Raw genomic sequence first — 18,468 nt, forward strand, 5'->3', positions numbered from 1 at the left:
AGTCCATCCCAGTCTCTCCCAGTGCCTCCCGGCTGTCCATCTCAGCCTGGCGTGGCGCTGCCGCCTGTCAGCCAATCAGAGCGCGAGTCTGTGATGACTCATCAGTTGCCAGGCAGACCCGCAGCGCCGCGTGCCCCGCGCTGGACTCGGCCTCCCAGTGCCGCGCACTTCATTCCCAGTTCCTCCCGGTGCCGCGCACTTCATTCCCAGTTCCTCCCGGTGCCGCGCACTTCATTCCCAGTTCCTCCCGGTGCCGCGCACTTCATTCCCAGTTCCTCCCGGTGCCGCGCACTTCATTCCCAGTTCCTCCCGGTGCCGCGCACTTCATTCCCAGTTCCTCCCGGTGCCGCGCACTTCATTCCCAGTTCCTCCCGGTGCCGCGCACTTCATTCCCAGTTCCTCCCGGTGCCGCGCACTTCATTCCCAGTTCCTCCCGGTGCCGCGCACTTCATTCCCAGTTCCTCCCGGTGCCGCGCACTTCATTCCCAGTTCCTCCCGGTGCCGCGCACTTCATTCCCAGTTCCTCCCGGTGCCGCGCACTTCATTCCCAGTTCCTCCCGGTGCCGCGCACTTCATTCCCAGTTCCTCCCGGTGCCGCGCACTTCATTCCCAGTTCCTCCCGGTGCCGCGCACTTCATTCCCAGTTCCTCCCAGTGCCGCCCCAGTCCCTCCCACTCCTTCCCAGCCCATTCCCAGTTCCTCTCCAGTGCCCCCATCTGCCAGTGCCCCCCATCCCCTTCCATCTTTCTGAGTGTCATCCCAGTCCTTCCCAGTCCCTCCCAGTCCATTCCCAGTCTGCCCCAAGGCCAGACCACCCCTCCCCTCTCTCTCCCAGATCCCCACAGCTGATCCCAGTGTGTCCCCGCTCTCTCCCAATGCCCCCAGCGTGTCCATCTCGCTGGTGCCCTCGAGCTCCCAGCCCGGCCCCGGCTGCCTGCTCTGCTCCTTGGTGGATTTCTACCCTGCCCACGCCCAGCTGAGGTGGTTCCAGGGCCAGCAGGAGCTCTCTGTGGCTGCCACCGATGTGGTCCCCAACGGGGACTGGACCCACCAGCTCCTAGTGCTGCTGGAAACCGCAACCCGGGGCGAGCTCACCTCCACCTGCCAGGTGGAGCACGTCAGCCTGGAGCACCCCCTGAGCCAGAACTGGGGTAGGGGGAAGGAATTCGGGGTACTGGGAGAGCCACTGGGAGGTGCTGGGACCAACTGGGAGGGAGTTGGAGAGAGCCTGGTTTCAAATGGGAGGGGAGGTTGGGGGTTTGGAAGGGCTAAGAAGGGGTTTGGAGGATACTGGGGAGGGTGGGATGGGGTTCTGGGGGTCCTGGTGGACACTGGGCAGGAGTTTGGGGGTGCTGGGTGTGATTGGGAGGGACGTGAGTGAGCCTGGAGGGGCTGGAAGGAGATTGGGGATGGAAAAGCAGAGATTGGGATGAGGTTGGTTGTGCTGGGAGGGGTCTGGGTGAATCCTGGTGGGGCTGGGAAGGGACTGGGAGAGGGTTTGGGGGTCCTGGGGCAGCAGGGGGCAACTGGAAGGGGGTTGTGGGATCCTGAGAGGGACAGGAGGGGCTTTGGTGGGTGCAGGGGAGGTGAGGAAGGGATCAAGAGGGAGGTTTCATGGGATCCTGAGTGGGCTGGGAGTGACCAGGAGGGTGCTTGGAGGGGCTTGGGTGCCTGTGAGAGCTTTTGGGGGATCCTGACCCCTGCGAACCCCTCAGAGATGCCGCCTGCAGCAAGATGCTGTCAGGCACTGAGGGTTTCGTGTTGGGCCTCGTCTTCCTGGCTCTGGGGCTCGGGTTCTACCTGTGCAAGATCAGGGGGTCCCGGGGGTCATGTCCCCTCTCCCCAAGACTGTGGGTGCTCCCCCCGGGGCCCCCAGCCCGGTGTCACCCCCTTTTCTCTGCCCACAGAGCTCCTGAGCCACCGGCGGCCGCAGAGCTTCCCCGTGGCCTCGGGCCCAGCCGGGATCCCCCGCTCCATCCCCACGCTGATTTTGGGGGGTCCTGTGTACCCCCAGCCCTGCTGTCACTCTGCCCCTGCCCGCCTGCTCCCAGTGTTCCCAGTAACGCTTCCCAGTTAAACCCAGCCCAGTTTATGGGGGCACTGGGGAGGGACTTGGGGGGACCCCACGGCGGGGCCGGCACTGGGCAGGGAGGGCGGGGTCCGGGTGGGGAACACTGCCTGCTGCGGGTCTGCCCGGCAACTGCTGAGTCATCAGCGCCGCTCTCTCTGATTGGCTGACTCGTGTCCACCGCATTCTCTCATTGGCTGAGGAGAGGCCCGGGAGTGCAGAGAAGGAACGGGAGAGATCCCGCCCCGAGCAGCGGCACGGGGACAACAGACCCAGCCCGGGCACAGGGAGGGAATTTATTACCAACCAAACCACGGCAGCACGAGGAGAAGGGAAAGAAATCCCTCCAACACCTTCCCCCCACCCAACGGGGATCACCCACAACAGGGATATCCACCAGGGAGAGACATCCGAGATTAGACCAAAGCCAATTCCGGATCCTCCCATGGGGGATGGAGCTGGAGCAGCGCACCAAGCTCTTCCCTCACTCTCTTCCCTCACTCCAAGCTCTTCCCTCACTCTCTTCCCTCACTACAAGCTCTTCCCTCACTCGGGGCACTCACAGGGCTTCCCTTAGTGGTGCCTCCGTTGGTGCTTGGTCAAGTTTGAGCTCTGTGAGAAGCTCTTCCCACACTCCCCACACTCGTAGGGCCTCTCCCCGGTGTGGATGCGCCGGTGCACGGTGAGGTGGGAGTTGCGGTTGAAGCTCTTCCCGCAGTCGGGGCAGCGGAAGGGCCTCTCCTCTGTGTGAATCCGCTCATGTAGGAGGACACTGGAGCTGGTCTGAAACCTCTTCCCACACTGGGGACACTCATAGGGCTTCTCCCTGGTGTGGATGCGCTGGTGTTTTCTCAGGGCTGAGCTCCACCCAAAGCTCTTCCCACATTCCAAACATTTGTAAGGCCCTTCCCCGGTGTGGATCACCTTGTGCTCGATCAGGCCACCCCTCTGTCTGAAGCTCTTCCCACACTCCCCACACTTGTAGGGCCTCTCCCCGGTGTGGATGCGCCGGTGCATGGTGAGGCTGGAGTTTCGCTTGAAGCCCTTCCCGCAGTCGGGGCAGCGGAAGGGCCTCTCCTCTGTGTGACCCCGCTCATGTCTGAGGAGATCAGAGCTGGTCCGAAACCTCTTCCCACACTCCCCACACTCGTAGGGCCTCTCCCCTGTGTGGATCCTCTGGTGCTGGATCAGATGGGATCTCCAGCTGAAACCCTGCCCACATTCCAAGCACTTGTGGGGCTTCTCCCTGCCATGAGGCTTCTCCACCAGCTCCGAGCTCCGGCTGGATCTCCGCCCGCCTTCCTGGCTCAGGGGAGCTCTTTCCTCCCCGCAGCTCCCTGGGCTGGGTTTGCAGCTCCTCCTCCTGCAGCATCTCCGGGGCTTTTCCTCCTCCTCCATCCAGACACGCCCAGGGAATGAAAAATCCTGGTTTGGGGAAAAAAAACAAGAGGAGAGTACCTTGGACTGGAAGTTCCTCCTTGCTCCAGTTTATCTCAGGAAGTCATTTGGAATCTTATGTCTGTAAGAACCTCCAAAACACCAAGATTCAGCCCAAAAATCCCACAAACTGAGAGATACAGATCAAAAACTCCCCAAACATCACAACTCAGCAAAAACCTCCTCCAAAACATAAAGATTCAGCTGCCACATAAAACCAAAGCACCTTTGGAAGCTGGGGATAGAAACCAAGATGCCATGGGTACGGCTTTTGCCATTGGCTTGGGCAAGAAGAAGAGCCAGACCCAGGGCAGATATTCAATTATTTCCCCTTGGAATTGATCTGGGGAATTCCTTACCCTGAGAATTCTCCACCTAGTGCAGGGTGGAGATAAGGGATGCACATTTAAAGCAGTCTGTGGCCAGAATCCTGTCTCTGGTGCAATCTCTCCCCCAGGAAGCTGTGCTGGCACAGAGCCTGCCTTGGCACTTTGCTGTTGCCAACATCCCAGCAGGACATCGGCCCACACATCCTCTGCTGAAATCCTCGGCCTGGCCACCCTCCTTTGGCAGCTCCAGCACCGGGGACAGCCCTTGCTGCCACTGCTGCAGCTTCAGCGCTCTCTGGGCCTGCCCTGCCACAGCTGCTGGGCAAGAGCACGGGACAATTCCACTCTGGCTCTCACTTACACTCACACACTGCCCTGCCTGCCATGGCATTGATGGAAAATACACCAGCTCATAGACTTTAACATTGTTAACCTTTGATTTCTCTACTCAGGCTTGCTTTGCCTTGGCCTTGGGGAAAGAAATGTTAAAGGTTTTGTTAAGGGATGTTACACCACTCAATGGAGATGAGTTTAACACCTCAACACACTGGGAATGGCCCAAAAGATACCCACAAAGATAACACCCAGCAGCAAAACATCAACCCCAGCAGCAAACAGCAACCAACACCTACCCCAGACACTGCCAGGGCTGCAGACACCTGGTCTGCAAAAGGCTGAGAAGGAAATCAGCACTTCCCACCTCATTAACAGCTGAAGCAAAGAAATCCGGGTCCAAGAGGAAACCAAATACTAAAAACTGCACAACTTGAAACTTTGGAACATTAAACCAGTGGATTTAGACTGGTTCTGACTTTATCAAGTTTGGGAAAAATTTAGTAAAAGCCATGGAGCTTTTACTCTGATAGTATTTTATTTTTTATATACTCCAATATATTTTACTGATACTTTACGCATCATGGAACAATTTTCTCTGCACACCCGGGCTATGTGGGGATGGAATGATTTCTGTTGCACATCCTGGCCAGAATCAAGGAATGCCTTGACTCTTCCACTAGACATAGTGGTAGAGTTTTTATTTTCCTGCAGTTTCAGTGCTAAGTTTGGAGCATTAGAGTATTTTTACATTACTCCTACTTCTATATTGATGGTTGGGTTTGGGTCAGGGATGAGAGAATGAGATTTTACTTAGAGGAGAAGTAGAAAAAATTTCATTGACTTGGAAATTTTTTGTGTATGTTTGTGTGTGGCTCTTAGAGATAGAAAAATTTTGGTCTGGGTTTTTCGACGTTCACCTTTAGGCAACATTTTGTGAAGCTAGAAGAGATTTAAAGGTGACCCTTTAACTCATAAATAGAAGTTTTGAAGGAAAAGAAAATAAATAGAAGATTTGAAAGAAAAAAACCAAGAAAGAACAGCAGGTTGGGGGGGGCACATGTGAGGCTGCTGAAGCTGCTCTGGAAGAGAAGCTGCGTTCCAGGCACCCTGGAGGAGCTTTAGAAATGCAAATTAACACTGATGGGGCAGAGTGGGGACAATGTACCTGGCTCTTCTTGCCTGGGGCAGGAATTGGCTGATTCCCTCTGCCCCTCACCCCAAGCTCTGCCTGCTTGCACAGATGGAATCTGCACGGCTGAAGGCAGAGCCCATGGTGAGGATCTGACTCTGAAACAGAAATGGCTGAGGCTGCAAAGGGAAACAGCAAATGGAGAATGTTGTGAAAACTTCACTAAAATAAGGGGGAGTTAATCCCCCTGCCCACTCCAACATCTGCTGTCACTGTCTGTGCTGTACAGGGTGTATCAGAGCACTGGGGCTTTTGCTAGAACAAGTTCAGGGAAATTAGTTGGAATTCAAGTATTTGATGATGTATTTAGAAAAATGCGGTCATTGATGCAGCCCCAGCTTGAGGGAGCACCCAAAAATGGGGAAAAGATGAAGGGCCACCAGAACAAATCCTACAACACCACAGACCAGCTCCTGGGAACCCAAACCAATTCATACCAGGAAGCAGAGAACCCATTTATCATTTCAATGGCATCATTAGATTACAAGCTGTCCTCAAAAGAAGAACCAACCAGCCAGTTCCAGCTCCTGACCTTCCTGCTGACCAATCCACTGAAATGAGGAACACAACATTTCACATGGGGATGGGATCAGATTATCTGTGAGCAGAAAAAAACAGGAGTTTGTGGAAAACTAAATGGCCCAAACTGCTGTTGGCAAAGAGATGACAAAGGTAAAGTACTGAAAAAGATAACAAAGGAAATAAGAGAGCAGTTTATGTATTGGTCCAAACACAGAAAGGATGGGAATGGGACACACTTTCCTGGCTCCCTGGCACACCAGGGGTTAAACAAATGCTGCTTCTCCTCTTCTGTGCCGCAGCAACTCTCATCTTTTTACCATGCTCCACACCTTGGCAGTGCAGCTCATCCAGCAGCTGAGCCAGGGGATGCAGGTGGCAGCCAGGCCTCCTGATCCACAAACGGCTACAAAAGGACAGGGAATGAGGGCACCGAGAATAATCCCAAAACCAAAGACGACCCGGGAAGAACAAAACAGAGTCAAGGAGTGAATCTGCCTGGAGAGAGAGCCAGGCACTTGTAGATAAGGAAGCTACGGGAGAAACCCTCAGTTCCAATAAATGTCAAAAAATGACCCACACAGCTGCTCAAAGTCCCGCTACATTCTCAAACTTCGAGGAGGAGAATAAAGGCTTAACAGAGCCATGAATATCGGCTGGTATGCAAAAGGAGGGTGCATATTAACGAGGACAGGCAGCAGGCGCATCGGGAAGTCTGAACCTTCCAAGGACCTCAGCCCGTGGGCAAAGGCAGAGGGAGATGCGGCCGGGAAAATGAGGATAAAAAGGAGGCTGCGGACTACAACCATGGCAGAGAGCGCACGGCAAATGCCCCACGGCCTCTCCCCCTGCTCGGCAATAAAGTCACTTTTACAGGACTCCTCGCTCTGCTCCGGCCACAGAAACCTCCGGCGACGGGAATTTCCCCGCACGCTCCCGGCCGCGGGGCAGCCCCCTCGGTCCTACCCACAGCAGCCGGGCCGAGCCAGCGCTGCTCCGGCAGCGGCTCCTGCCCAGGCCCCGGCGGGAAGGAGACCGCGGGCAGCCGCTCCCGCCGCGCCCTCAGCCCGGGGCCGGCACGGGCCGGACACGGCACCACCGACCCGCCGCAGCCCCCTGCCGCCCCCTCCGCCCGCAGCCAGCCCCGAGCCCCCGCAGAACCCAGCGCGGCTCCCACCTGCGCCGGGGCCGCCTCCGAGCTCCGCCGACGCCGCCTCACCGCGCTCCGGCCGCTGCCGCCGCTCCCGGGCCCGCACAGACGCTCCCGGCGCCAATGGCGCCGCTGCCCGCCCACGGCCGCCCTCAGCCCGCCGCCGGGGCCGTGCTGCGCCCCGCTCCCACCAATCAGCGCGCCGCAACCACGACTGACGGCACCAGCGGCCAATGGCAGCGAGCTGGGGGCGGGCTCTGCGCACGGCCCAGACTCGCCCCGCGCTCTCAGGGCCCCCCGCGCTGCGTGAGGGCAAAGCCGGAGATGAGCAACAGCCCCGGGACGGGCCCGGGCCCGAGGCGGGATTGAGCTGCCCACACAAACAAACTTCTCCGCACCTCCCGCCACGCCTTTCCCGGCCCTGCGCCTTCCGTGCCTCCGGCTCTGCGGGAAGCCCGGGAGCCTCCCTTCTCCTGCCCCTCATTAGTGCATCGGTGCTTCGCTTTGATTTCCCCCAAAAAGGGAAACCTGCCCAAAGCCCTGTGGGTGAGCGCGGGAGGGGAGAGATTTCTGGCAGAAAACTCCAAAGACTCAGAGCAGGATGAGGAGAAGTCAGTGCAGAGCCTTAAATGCAGCTTTCCCCACGGCTCCCTGCTCCCAGCTGCACCTCCTCCCCCGGCAGGGCAGGAGACAGGGAATGGGGCCGTGCTCAGCTCATCCCCCGCGGCTTCTCCCTCTGCTCAGGGACAGGAGTCGTTCCCTGCTGCACCCTGCGCTCTCTCCCAGCCGAGACTTCTCCAGGAACTTCTCCGAGCCGAGTCCATCCCCTGGGGCACAGCCCCCTCCAAGTGCTGCAGCGTGGGTCACTGTGCCACGGGCTCGGTCCTGCCAGGCCAGGCTGCTCCAGCGGGGCCCCTCTGCCCACGGGCTCACAGCTCCTCTCAGGCATCCCCGAGCTCCAGCCTGGCTCCTCCAGGGGCTGCAGGGGGATCTCTGCATCCCCACGGACCTGCAGGGGGATCTCTGCAGCCCCATGGACCTGCAGGGGGATCTCTGCATCCCCACGGACCTGCAGGGGGATCTCTGCATCCCCACGGACCCGCAGGGGGATCTCTGCATCCCCACGGACCTGCAGGAGGATCTCTGCATCCCCATGGACCTGCGGGGGGATCTCTGCATCCCCACGGACCTGCAGGGGGATCTCTGCATCCCCACGGACCTGCAGGGGGATCTCTGCATCCCCACGGACCTGCAGGGGGATCTCTGCATCCCCACGGACCTGCAGGGGGATCTCTGCATCCCCACGGACCTGCAGGGGGATCTCTGCATCCCCACGGACCTGCAGGGGGATCTCTGCATCCCCACGGACCTGCAGGAGGATCTCTGCATCCCATGGAGCTGCAGGGGCATCTCTGCATCCCCATGGACCTGCAGGGGGATCTCTGCATCCCCATGGAGCTGCAGGGGGAATCTCTGCATCCCCACGGACCTGCGGGGGGATCTGTGCAGCCCCATTGTAATATAAATTATGGAATAATTCGTGATTATGTAAAATATACATGAAGTCAGTTGTGCTAGTAGAAAAATATTCTTAAAGTTTTAAAAGACCTGAAGACCCAGCCGGGAAAGACTGGAAACCACAGATGACAGAGAAAGAAAGACCTAATTTACAATTGAAAAAACGTGTCTCCCTGCAGAGATGGGCACTTTCCGGGGATACTCCACCAGACGCCCAAGGTGAAAAATGCACAGATGTTAGTTTGAATTGTAGTGTTGTATTAACATTTTAATAGTACTGTAAATGTAGTTGTGTAGTTAAATTGAAGCTTTAGTAGTTAAAATAGAAACTATGTATCTGGGTTTTCTTTTAAGGAATGACATACTCGCTTTGACATAACCATCACAGAACACCTAAATCTTCCAAAGAAGAGGAATTTATGGTTTTTTTGTCAGAAGAATCTAATTTCTTCAGGCCTTGCTCAGACTCGAAGACGCCATGGGGATTAAAGGAAATAGTTGGCATATAACAGACAGAGTTTCTTGTTTTAAATAGAATGTATGCATAACCATGAAGGATATATGAATATGCAATAGTGTAGTTTTAAGGGTGGTTCCTTTGTTCACAAGGTATGCTTGTTGTGGCTTAAGTGCCCCAGAGCATCTGGACATCCTTAATTCTTTGCTTTTTATTGTCTTGTAATTGTACTAACTCTAAATTTTTATTACTCTAATTGTATTACTATTTTAATAACCATGTTATTATTATTAAAAATTTAACAGCCAAGTGATTGGCGTTTTTCACAATTATGGTAGCAAAGGATGGTTTCTAACCCCTCTCTGCCGGGGCCTTGGAGAGTCAGGGTGAGGAAGAGGGTCCTGCCCTATTTAGGCAGCCTCGCTCTGTTCCCCTGGTGTGTGACCAGACACAGGTTATGATCTATGGGCAAAAGGAGACAATAAAACAAAGAAAAGGGAAAGCATTCCCTAAAACCACAGTAATTAGCCCCAAGACTAAAGTGTACACGAAGAACCAAGACCCAAGGACAAAGGATAGGTGAGTATTTGTTGGGATGGGGCGGATAAGGGGGGAATGAATGTGTGTGACAGAAGCTGCTGGGTATCCCAGACTTGCCAAGTGATTGCTGTAGTCTCTCATGCTGCTTTTCGTCTTTTTCATGTGAAAAACGGCCAGTAAAGAGACCAAGGGAGTGATAAAAAAGAGAGAATCCCTCCCAGAGAAACTGGGACTGGATCTTAGGAAGAAGAGGAACCCCGTGGAGTGCCGGATTGAGGGATAAGAGTGCCCAAGGGCATCCAGGATTCAAACCTGCTGGGTTGAGGGATTAACATTCCAACAGCACTCAGGGTGTAGATATGTAATGTAGACTGTTTGAAAGTAAAAAGTATCTTCTTGTTGTATGTGAGAGTTAGTGAAAAATAAAAGTGAGTAAATGTAGATGAATGGTAGTATATGTAATGTAGATTGTTTTTTATGAGCTTTTCTTTATCTCCTTGGAGAGAGTGTTAGAGTGTTTCCTGGCAGTCGAAAAGAGAGTATTGCAGAGAAAAATTCCTCACTTGCTGTCCTCCCCCTGCCCTCAACTCTATTCATATTTTGTCCATTCCCTCTTCAAAATACAGATTTGTAAAACTCATGCTCTGTGTCCTCAGATGGCCTTCCCAAATCAAACCTTGGCTTCCTTGCAAATTGCATTGCACTAACTAGCATTGCCTTAAATTTGTTTTGGTGCAGGCAGGGTCACTTTGGAAGTAAGTTGTTGTTTACTTTGTTCCTGCCACCTTTTCAAGCTTGTGAATGGAAAAATTGTGATAGCAAACCAAGTCTTTATTTTTGCACTGTCAGCTGTGAGTGGCTGGTAGCCTTGGTGGAGGGTGCCGTGAATTACAGGCCTGCAGAACACGCATAACAAAAGTAATTTACTTTGTAAGGAAGTTGAAAAAGGGGGGAGAAGTGATTGGCAGACTCACCTCTCCAGGATGTAGGATTAATGTTAGAAAGTGGACTGATATTGGAATGTGGCTGCTGAAATGTGAAGAGAGAAAAAGAAAGAGAAAGAGAGAGAAAGGAAGAGAGAGAGAGAAAGAGAGCGAAGGGGAGAGCGAAATACACCCCCAAGGTCCCCTCAGCCACAGCTATCTGTAAGTTCTCCCCCATTCCTGCTAGGCAGAGTGACAACAAGGAGGGGGGGAAGTGGGGAAGGACAGAGTTAAACCCAAGGCTGTGAACAGGGCCACCAGTAGAGATAAGATCAAGGCAGAGATTGTGACTCTCACAAAGTGGTTTATTGTCTTAAGCAAGATTTCTTTCTTCTTTCTGATTGCTGTTGTTAAGAAGAGAAGGCTTTTGTTCTGAAGACTTAAAGTCTGTAAGACTAAAACAGTTAAATGTTACCCAAAAAGTAAAAGGCAAGAGATGTGATACATGTCATGTTAAAATTGGCCTGGTCTTTTTTATTTAACTAATTATAGCTCACAGGAAGAAGAATTGGTCTCTGCAGCTATTAACACAGCTGGATACAAGAAGAAGAAGTGGCTGTAGAAAAAGAGTTTAGTTAAACTCAGAAAGTTTTAAAGAAAACTAATGGTAAAAGTTCATGCAGTATTGTTTTTCTTTTAACACTGTGCTATTAAGAAATCCTTTCCAGGTACCATTAAAGCAGCAATCCAAACCATGGAAAGAGGGTGAATTCATGCCAGCAAAACCAAAGGACTTGTGAAGAAACTTGAGGAATGGACTATCACATCTAAACCGGGTGATACCAAATTGACTTCCAACCAGGACTGGGTGGTAATGGTTTGGGAAGACCCAAATGATCCAAGGCAGGTACAAAGAATAACACCTCACTGAGAAATAAGGCAAAGCTTGCATCACTGGTTCTAAGCCCTGCCTGAATAAACCCTGAGACGGCTCCGACACCTCCTTGGCAGAGGAACACTGCCACTTCAAACAGGAGGGTCGGGAGTGTTTCAGTCAAAGAGTTCTTATAGCCTGGCCTTAGCCTGTGGCTTGTACAGGGAAGAAGGGAAATTGCCATCAGTACTATGCTGTATATTTTATGTGATTCATCCTCATATTGGACATGGCAGCTGGGTTATAAGTGAATGTTTAAATTATGAGAATAATGGCATTGTAGTTCATAAAATCTGTGTTCTCATTGCAAGAAGTATTGAGTACTGAATCAATCCCCTATACAGAAAGAACTCAAAAACTGAAGTAATAACTTTGTTTTGTGGATGGATTATTAGTGCCTGTTGAGTGAGAGATACCTGAGGAACGGTGGGAAACCACAGTTAAGGAGTGTCGAAAAGGACTTGCCTAAAAAAATGAGTAAAAAGGAGTGACAAGGGAAACAGAGGGCAAGCCTGGACTGAGCACTGTACTCACCACCGAGAAGATCACACGTACCTGCTGTGGGAAGCAACCCCACAGGCAGGGGAGGTGGGGGTATAAGCCATGCCAGACCTCTGTCATTCCTGTTTCTGTCTCTCATTTGTTGTGTTTTTCCTTCTGAGATACCAGCAAGATCGTGTCCCAAGTGCTACAGAAAGTATTACACGGAAAGGAACCAAAGTTCCTTTTTGTTACACACACCCATGTCAACAGCCACAGACCCACCCAAACTGAATACCTTCAGGCAAAATGGGGAAAAATATTGGATTACAAGGAACTTGGGAAAAAGTAGTAATACTTGGGGCATGGAATGTCCAAAAGGAGAGAGATGGATTTGTTTTACATTTGATCTTAGAAATATAGTCCAAGATTCGGTAAAGAGACAATTAGTAAAAAAAAAAAAAAAAAAAAGGTAAAACAAGCACAGCAGTCTAGCTCTGTATTAACCCCAAATTATATACTGCATCATATTATAGGACTCCAAGCAGTTATAGAGGAGATAACAAACAAAGCTGCTCAGGCACTGGAATTAATATTGAGTCAGCAAAGCCAAACTATAACTGCAGTGGATTAAAATAGGTTGGCTTTACGCTATTTATTGGCTAAAGAATGGGGTGTACAGATTGTTGAAAATAGATGGCAATGAGGGCGTCATCCTGGAAAAAACACAGGATATCAGAAAAAAATTATGACCCTGGTATCAGTCCAAAAACAACCAAATGGAAAATAATGTTAAAAACTAACAGGTGGGGTAATGTATTGAGAATGGGATGGTGGGAGAAATCAGGATTCTTCCTTTTATGTGTTACAAGTGTTTTGATATTTCTTCTTTGTTTAATCCCATGTTTTATTTGATTACCAACAGAGTCCAAAGAATGCAAGAGGATAAGAAATATTGCTCAAGCCAAATGATTTATAAAGAATAAGAGGAGAGATTGTGACAAATGCATATTTATAATTGGCTTTTCGCAAGTAATGAATATTATATGTGTCATGTTAGAAAGTTTCTGCTGTTCCATAGGATCTCAATTCCATATAATCCCAGTCCAGTTTGTCCCAGTCCATAGGATCCCAGTTCCATATTTGATCCCAATCTCTAGTTGATCCCCGTCCCTATTTGATCCCAGACTATATTTGATCCCAGTCCCTAGTTGATCCCAGTCCATATTGCGAGGACGCTGGACTTCAGGATGGTTTGGGTGGATGGAGACGAGAGATCTCTGGAGGCTGCTCTTAGAATATCTGGTTTATTAGAGAGGGAGAAAGGCCCCGCTTGGAGTCACCAGACCTGACCTGTGGCAGGCCCGAAGGCGTGGGGGAAGGGAGAGGCAAGGGGTAGAGGGAGATAAGAGAGGATCCCAAGAGGATGTTCCAGGAGAGGGGCAGTTCCAAGAGAAGGGAAGTTCCAAGAGAGCGTCTGGCTCCTCAGGGACTCCTTGTCAGGGGCTTCAGGGTGGGCTGGAACAAGACTTGGGCCAATGGGGTCACAGACTCCTGATGCTTCAGGGGAGGGTTACAGGTGTGGGATGAACCATACATTGGGGTGAGATCCAACAGTCCATTTGACCCTTGGACCTACCTGTAGGTAAGGGCATTGTTCAACCAGAAGGGTGGATTGTCTTCATCCCGGCTGTACGATTGTGTTCTACTTGTGCAGTGACTACGGTTTGGTATGTCACAACTTGTTACCATCTGAGTCTCTGTATTTTCTAAACCTTTTGCCAGGCAGTCATATTTATAAGGCTTTCCTATTTGAGCTTCCACAACACATATGATCCCAGTCCATATGATCCCAGTCCATATCTGACCCCAGTCCCAATTTTATCCCAGTCTATATTTGATCCCAGGCCATATGATCCCATTCCATATCTGATCTCAGTCCCAATTTTATCCCAGTCTATATTTGATCCCAGTCCATAGGATCCCAGTCCATATTTGATCCTTGTCTGTATTTGATCCCAGTTCAGTTCATTCCAGTCTGTAGGGCCCCAGTCCCTAATTTATCCCAGTCCTTAGTTGATCCTAGACCACAGGATCTCAGTGCATATTTGATCCCAATCTCTGGTTGATCCCAGTCTATATGGCCCTGCACACATTCCAAAGGTCTGGAATTTCAGCTTCCAGCCAGGAAAAGACATTCCCTTTGCCCTCGAAGGCAAAGCTCTTGAGAAGGGGCTGAAAGCCAAGTGGAGCAAAATGCTACAGAGACATTTCACTGCTGGCCTCCATAACTTCAGCTCCTGAACTAAGAAATAAAATAATAATTGGGAAAGAAAATAATTAAAAAATCAGGGGTGGGTCATTGGGGGCAGAGGGGGCAATTAAATTAGGGGAGGGGTCAATTAAATCAGGGAAGGATCTTTGGTGGTCCCTGAGGAAATTAAATTGCGGGAGGGTCTTTGTAGGTCCCTGGCTCAAGGGAGACACGGAGAGAGAAACAGAGCAGGTAAAGAGAGGTGGGAGGGAAAGGAGGACACAAACACAATCAGCTGAGAAGGTGGTGCCCTGAAAAACAGAACTGCCACGGACTGGAGATGAACGGCAAAGAAATCACTAAGTCTGAAAGTTTTATTTGCTATCAAATACATCCCAGCCACCCAGCCCCACACAATCCCCATCTCACCGCTCCAAACTGGGATCCCACTTCTCCCAGTCTCCTCCCAAACCCATCTCACCCTGGCAGCTGTGGATTCGAGTGAGTTTGGTGTGGGATTGGCTTTTTTTGAGGTGGGAACAAACAATTTGAAGAGGGATTGAGCCTCTGTGGGTTAAAATACAGCTGTTTTCAGTGGGATGTGAGTGGTTTTGAGGTGCAAGATCGATCCCTCTTGGCTTTTAGAGTGCAGAGAGATTGAGAAGAGAAAAAAATAAAGGTCAACACGAAAGGAGAAGCAGCCAGGTGTGTTCCCAACATGGATCACAGGGAATGTGGGTCACCAGGGCTGTGCCCAATGTGGGTCCTCCAGTGGGGGATGGAGTTTAGCTCTTCTCGCACTCGGGGCACTCACAGGGCTTCCCTTACCGGTGCCTCTCTTGGTGTCGGGTCAAGTGAGAGTTCCTTGAGAATCTCTTCCCACACCGGGGACACTCGTAGGGCCTCTCCCCGGTGTGGATGCGCTGGTGCCTGAGGAGGTGGGAGTTCTGCCTGAATCCCTTCCCGCAGTCGGGGCAGCGAAAGGGCCTCTCCTCTGTGTGAACCGGATAGTGCTGGAGGAGATGGGAGCTGGACTGAAACCCCTTCCCACACTCCCCACACTCGTAGGGCCTCTCCCCAGTGTGGATCCTCTGGTGCCTGATCAGGTCAGAGCTCCACCTGAAGCTCTTCGCACACTCCCCACACTCGTAGGGTCTCTCCCCAGTGTGGGTCCTCTGGTGTGAGATCAGGCTGGAACTCCGGATGAAGCTCTTCCCACACTCCCCACACTCGTAGGGCCTCTCCCTACTGTGGGTCCTCTGGTGCAGGATGAGCTTGGACCTCCTCCTGAAGCCCTTCCCACACTCCGAGCACTTGTGGGGCTTCTCCCCATCATGGAGCCGCTCAGGGACCCCAAGCTCCGAGCTCTGGCTCAATCTCTGGCCACCTCCCCGGCCCAGGGTGGGTCTTTCCCCCTCAGATCCCTGTGATCTGCCTGTGCAGCCCCTCCTTGTGCGGGATTTTTGGGGCTTTTCCTCCCCGTCGGGTTCCTGCGCCCTGGAGCCGCTCAAAACAGCCTCTTCCACCAGGTTCTGCCGTGGGGATTTGTCCTCCCTGCTCTCCATCCTCAGCTCCTGCTCTGGGGGAGGAAGGACAAGGAGAGGCTCTTCCTCTTCCTCGCAGCCTCCCAGGGGCTGGGAATGGGAAATCCTGGTTTGGGGAAAACAAGGGATGAGCACGTTGAGTTGGAAGCTCCCTCTGTCCCAGTCCATCCCTACAAGTCCCTGCCCTCCTGGGCTCCATAAAAACCTCCCAAACACCGAGATCCAGCCCTGAAAAAGCCTCCCAGGAGTTCCCCGTCCCTGCTGCCTCCCCTTTGCGGTTCGGGGCTCCCCCCTGTCCCAGCTGCTGGGGTCACGCTTGGATTGGGGGTCCCCCTTCTCCTCGCTGCCCGCCCTCCCCAGGCTGCCGGGAGTCCCAGCAATCCCAAAAGCTCTCCCCTCTTGGCTCTCCCCATTCAGGGGTGCCGGGGCTGTTTGGGCTCCCGGGCTCCCTTTTCCCCTTCTTCCCTGCTCTGGGCTGCGGGGGCTCCAAGGAGTCCCCCCCCAAGGGGCCTTTTCCGCTCAGCTTCGCAGTTCTTCCTTCTCCAAACATCCCCCCAAAAAACCCAACCCAGGCACCCCCAGGAGACCTGGCCCGAGCTCCCCCTCCCCGCTCACCTGCGGGATGGGGGGCGATGATCCCACAGGTGGGGGCTGCGAATTCAGGCAGGGCTGACCGCGCGCTTCTCTCTGCTCTGCTCCATCCGCCTTTCAACCTCCTCTTCCTCTTCCTGACGCCCCTCCTCTTCCATCCCCCCCTCCTCCTCCTCCTCCCTAAGCCCACCTCCCGCTCCTCCTCCATCCCTGCCCTTCTCTCCCTGCCCTTCCTTCCCCCTCCTCCTGCTCTCTAACCCCACTGCCTTCTGCTCCCTCATCCCTCATCTTCCATCCCTCCTCCTCCTCCTGTGTCCCGTCCCCTCCTGCCTGTCCTCCTTTATCCCTTCCCTTCCATCCCCCCTCCTCCTCCTCCTCCTGCCCCTCGCTATCCCCACCTCCTCCTCCTCTTCCATCCCTCCCCTTCCATACCCCCTCCTCCTCCTCCTCCCCATCCCCACCTCCCGCTCCTCCTTCATCCCTGCCCTTCCCTCCCTCCTCCTCCTCCCCCAGCAGCAGCGACACCCTCGGTTCCCGTTCCCGCAGCCCCGGCAGCCCGCGGCAGGAGCGGGGATGGAGCCGGGACAGGTCGGGATGGGCAGCGCGGGGCTCTCGGCTGCTCCCAGCCGCTGTTCCAGGGGGGAACCCGGCCCGGGCCAAAGGAGAGGCAAACTGGGGAAACTGGGGGCTGCACATCCAAACTGGGGCTGCCTGGGGACCCTGCCTGGGCACTGCCGGCCCTTGGGGCTCCTCTCAGGAGATCAGGAGGGGGGAACGCAGAGAGGGCTCGGGGATGCCAGGAGTGGCAGCACTGGGAAGGACTGGTTTGTACTGGGATTGTACTGGAATCATACTGGGAGCAGCTGGGCCCATGCCAGGGCAGACTGCAGTCACACCGAGGGAGACTGGGATCGTACTGGGATCATACTGACACAGAGTAGGAGCCTACGGGGGGCAACTGAGACCATGCTGGGGGCAAATGGGATATACTGGGAGTGACTGGGAGCATGATGAGGATGACTGGGAGCAGCTGTGAACAACTGGGATCATACTAGGAGCAACTGGGAGGAACTGGGAGTCACTGGGTGCCTGCTGGGGATGACTGGAAACGACTGGGCTCATACTGGTGATGAAAGGGAGCAATTGGGATCCCACTTTGGGCTACTGGGAGCAACTGAGAAAAACTGGGATCATGCTGCAAGCAAACTGGGATCATGCTGGAGGCAACTGGGAGTAACTGGGAAAGACTGCGATCATTCTGAGGTCATCAAAACCTTACTGGGCAAACTGGAATATACTGGGAATGTCTGTGACCATACTGGGGGGACTGGAACCACACTGGGAACAGCTGGGTCCATGCTGGGTGAGACTGGGAGGAGCCAGGTCCATGGAGGGTGACTGGAATCATACTGGGATTGACTGGGAGTGGCTGTGAACAACTGGAATCATGCTGAAAGTAACTGGGAGGAAGTGGGAGGGACTGGGAGTATGCTGGGAGTGACTGGGATATACTGGGAGAGACTGGGAGTCATAGGGATCATACTGGTGGTTACTGGGGTCATGTTGGCATTGACAGGGAGCAACTGGGATCACACTGGGGGGCACTGGCATCATACTGGGAGTTACTGGGATCATTCTGGGATTACAGTGGGTGCCAAGGGACCCTGACTGGGGGTTACTGGGAGCTGCCAGGCCCATGCTGGGAGCCAAATGCACACACACTGAGAGCAACCGGGAGCAACTGGGAATGACAGGAGTCATGCAGGTGACAACTGGGATGTACTGGCAGTGACTGGGATAAAACTGGGGGCAGCTGAACCATGCTGAGGTAACTGGGAGTGCCTGGCAAAGACTCTGGGAATGTTCCAGGCAACTGGGATGTACTGGGAGTACCTAAGAACATGCAGGTGGTGACTGGGACCACACTGGGAGCCACTGGGACTGTGCTGGGGGCAACTGGGACCATGCTGGGGGCAAGTGTGAGTGACTGGGGCCCTGCTGGGGCAGACTGGGATCATACTGGACTCATATTGGGATCATACTGGGAGTGACTGGGACTATACTAGGAGCAACTGGGAGAAGTGGGAACACACTGGAGAAAAGTGGGAACAACTGGGACTTGCTGGGGGCAAATAGCGTCACAATGGGGAATGACTGAGAATGACTGGGCTCATACTGGGAGAAACAGGGATCCTGCAG

At 53.4% G+C, this 18,468-nt stretch overlaps 1 protein-coding gene across 1 annotated transcript in view; it reads right to left on the reverse strand.

The window, feature by feature from the left end:
• Positions 1–2,484: 2,484 nt before the first annotated feature.
• LOC105760508 (uncharacterized) overlaps positions 2,485–18,468 on the reverse strand; it is a 483,916-nt gene continuing 467,932 nt past the window's right edge. Inside the window, exons 4-6 of the mRNA XM_072920711.1 lie at positions 14,963–15,343; positions 2,840–3,314; positions 2,485–2,508 (exon numbers count right to left, since the gene is read on the reverse strand). Of these exons, the coding sequence (XP_072776812.1) occupies positions 2,485–2,508; positions 2,840–3,314; positions 14,963–15,343 (880 nt within the window). The remainder of the gene's footprint in view (positions 2,509–2,839; positions 3,315–14,962; positions 15,344–18,468) is intronic.

The sequence above is a fragment of the Taeniopygia guttata genome, chromosome 33 (genome assembly GCF_048771995.1).
Source record: "Taeniopygia guttata chromosome 33, bTaeGut7.mat, whole genome shotgun sequence".
Classification (NCBI taxonomy): Eukaryota; Metazoa; Chordata; class Aves; order Passeriformes; family Estrildidae; genus Taeniopygia; species Taeniopygia guttata.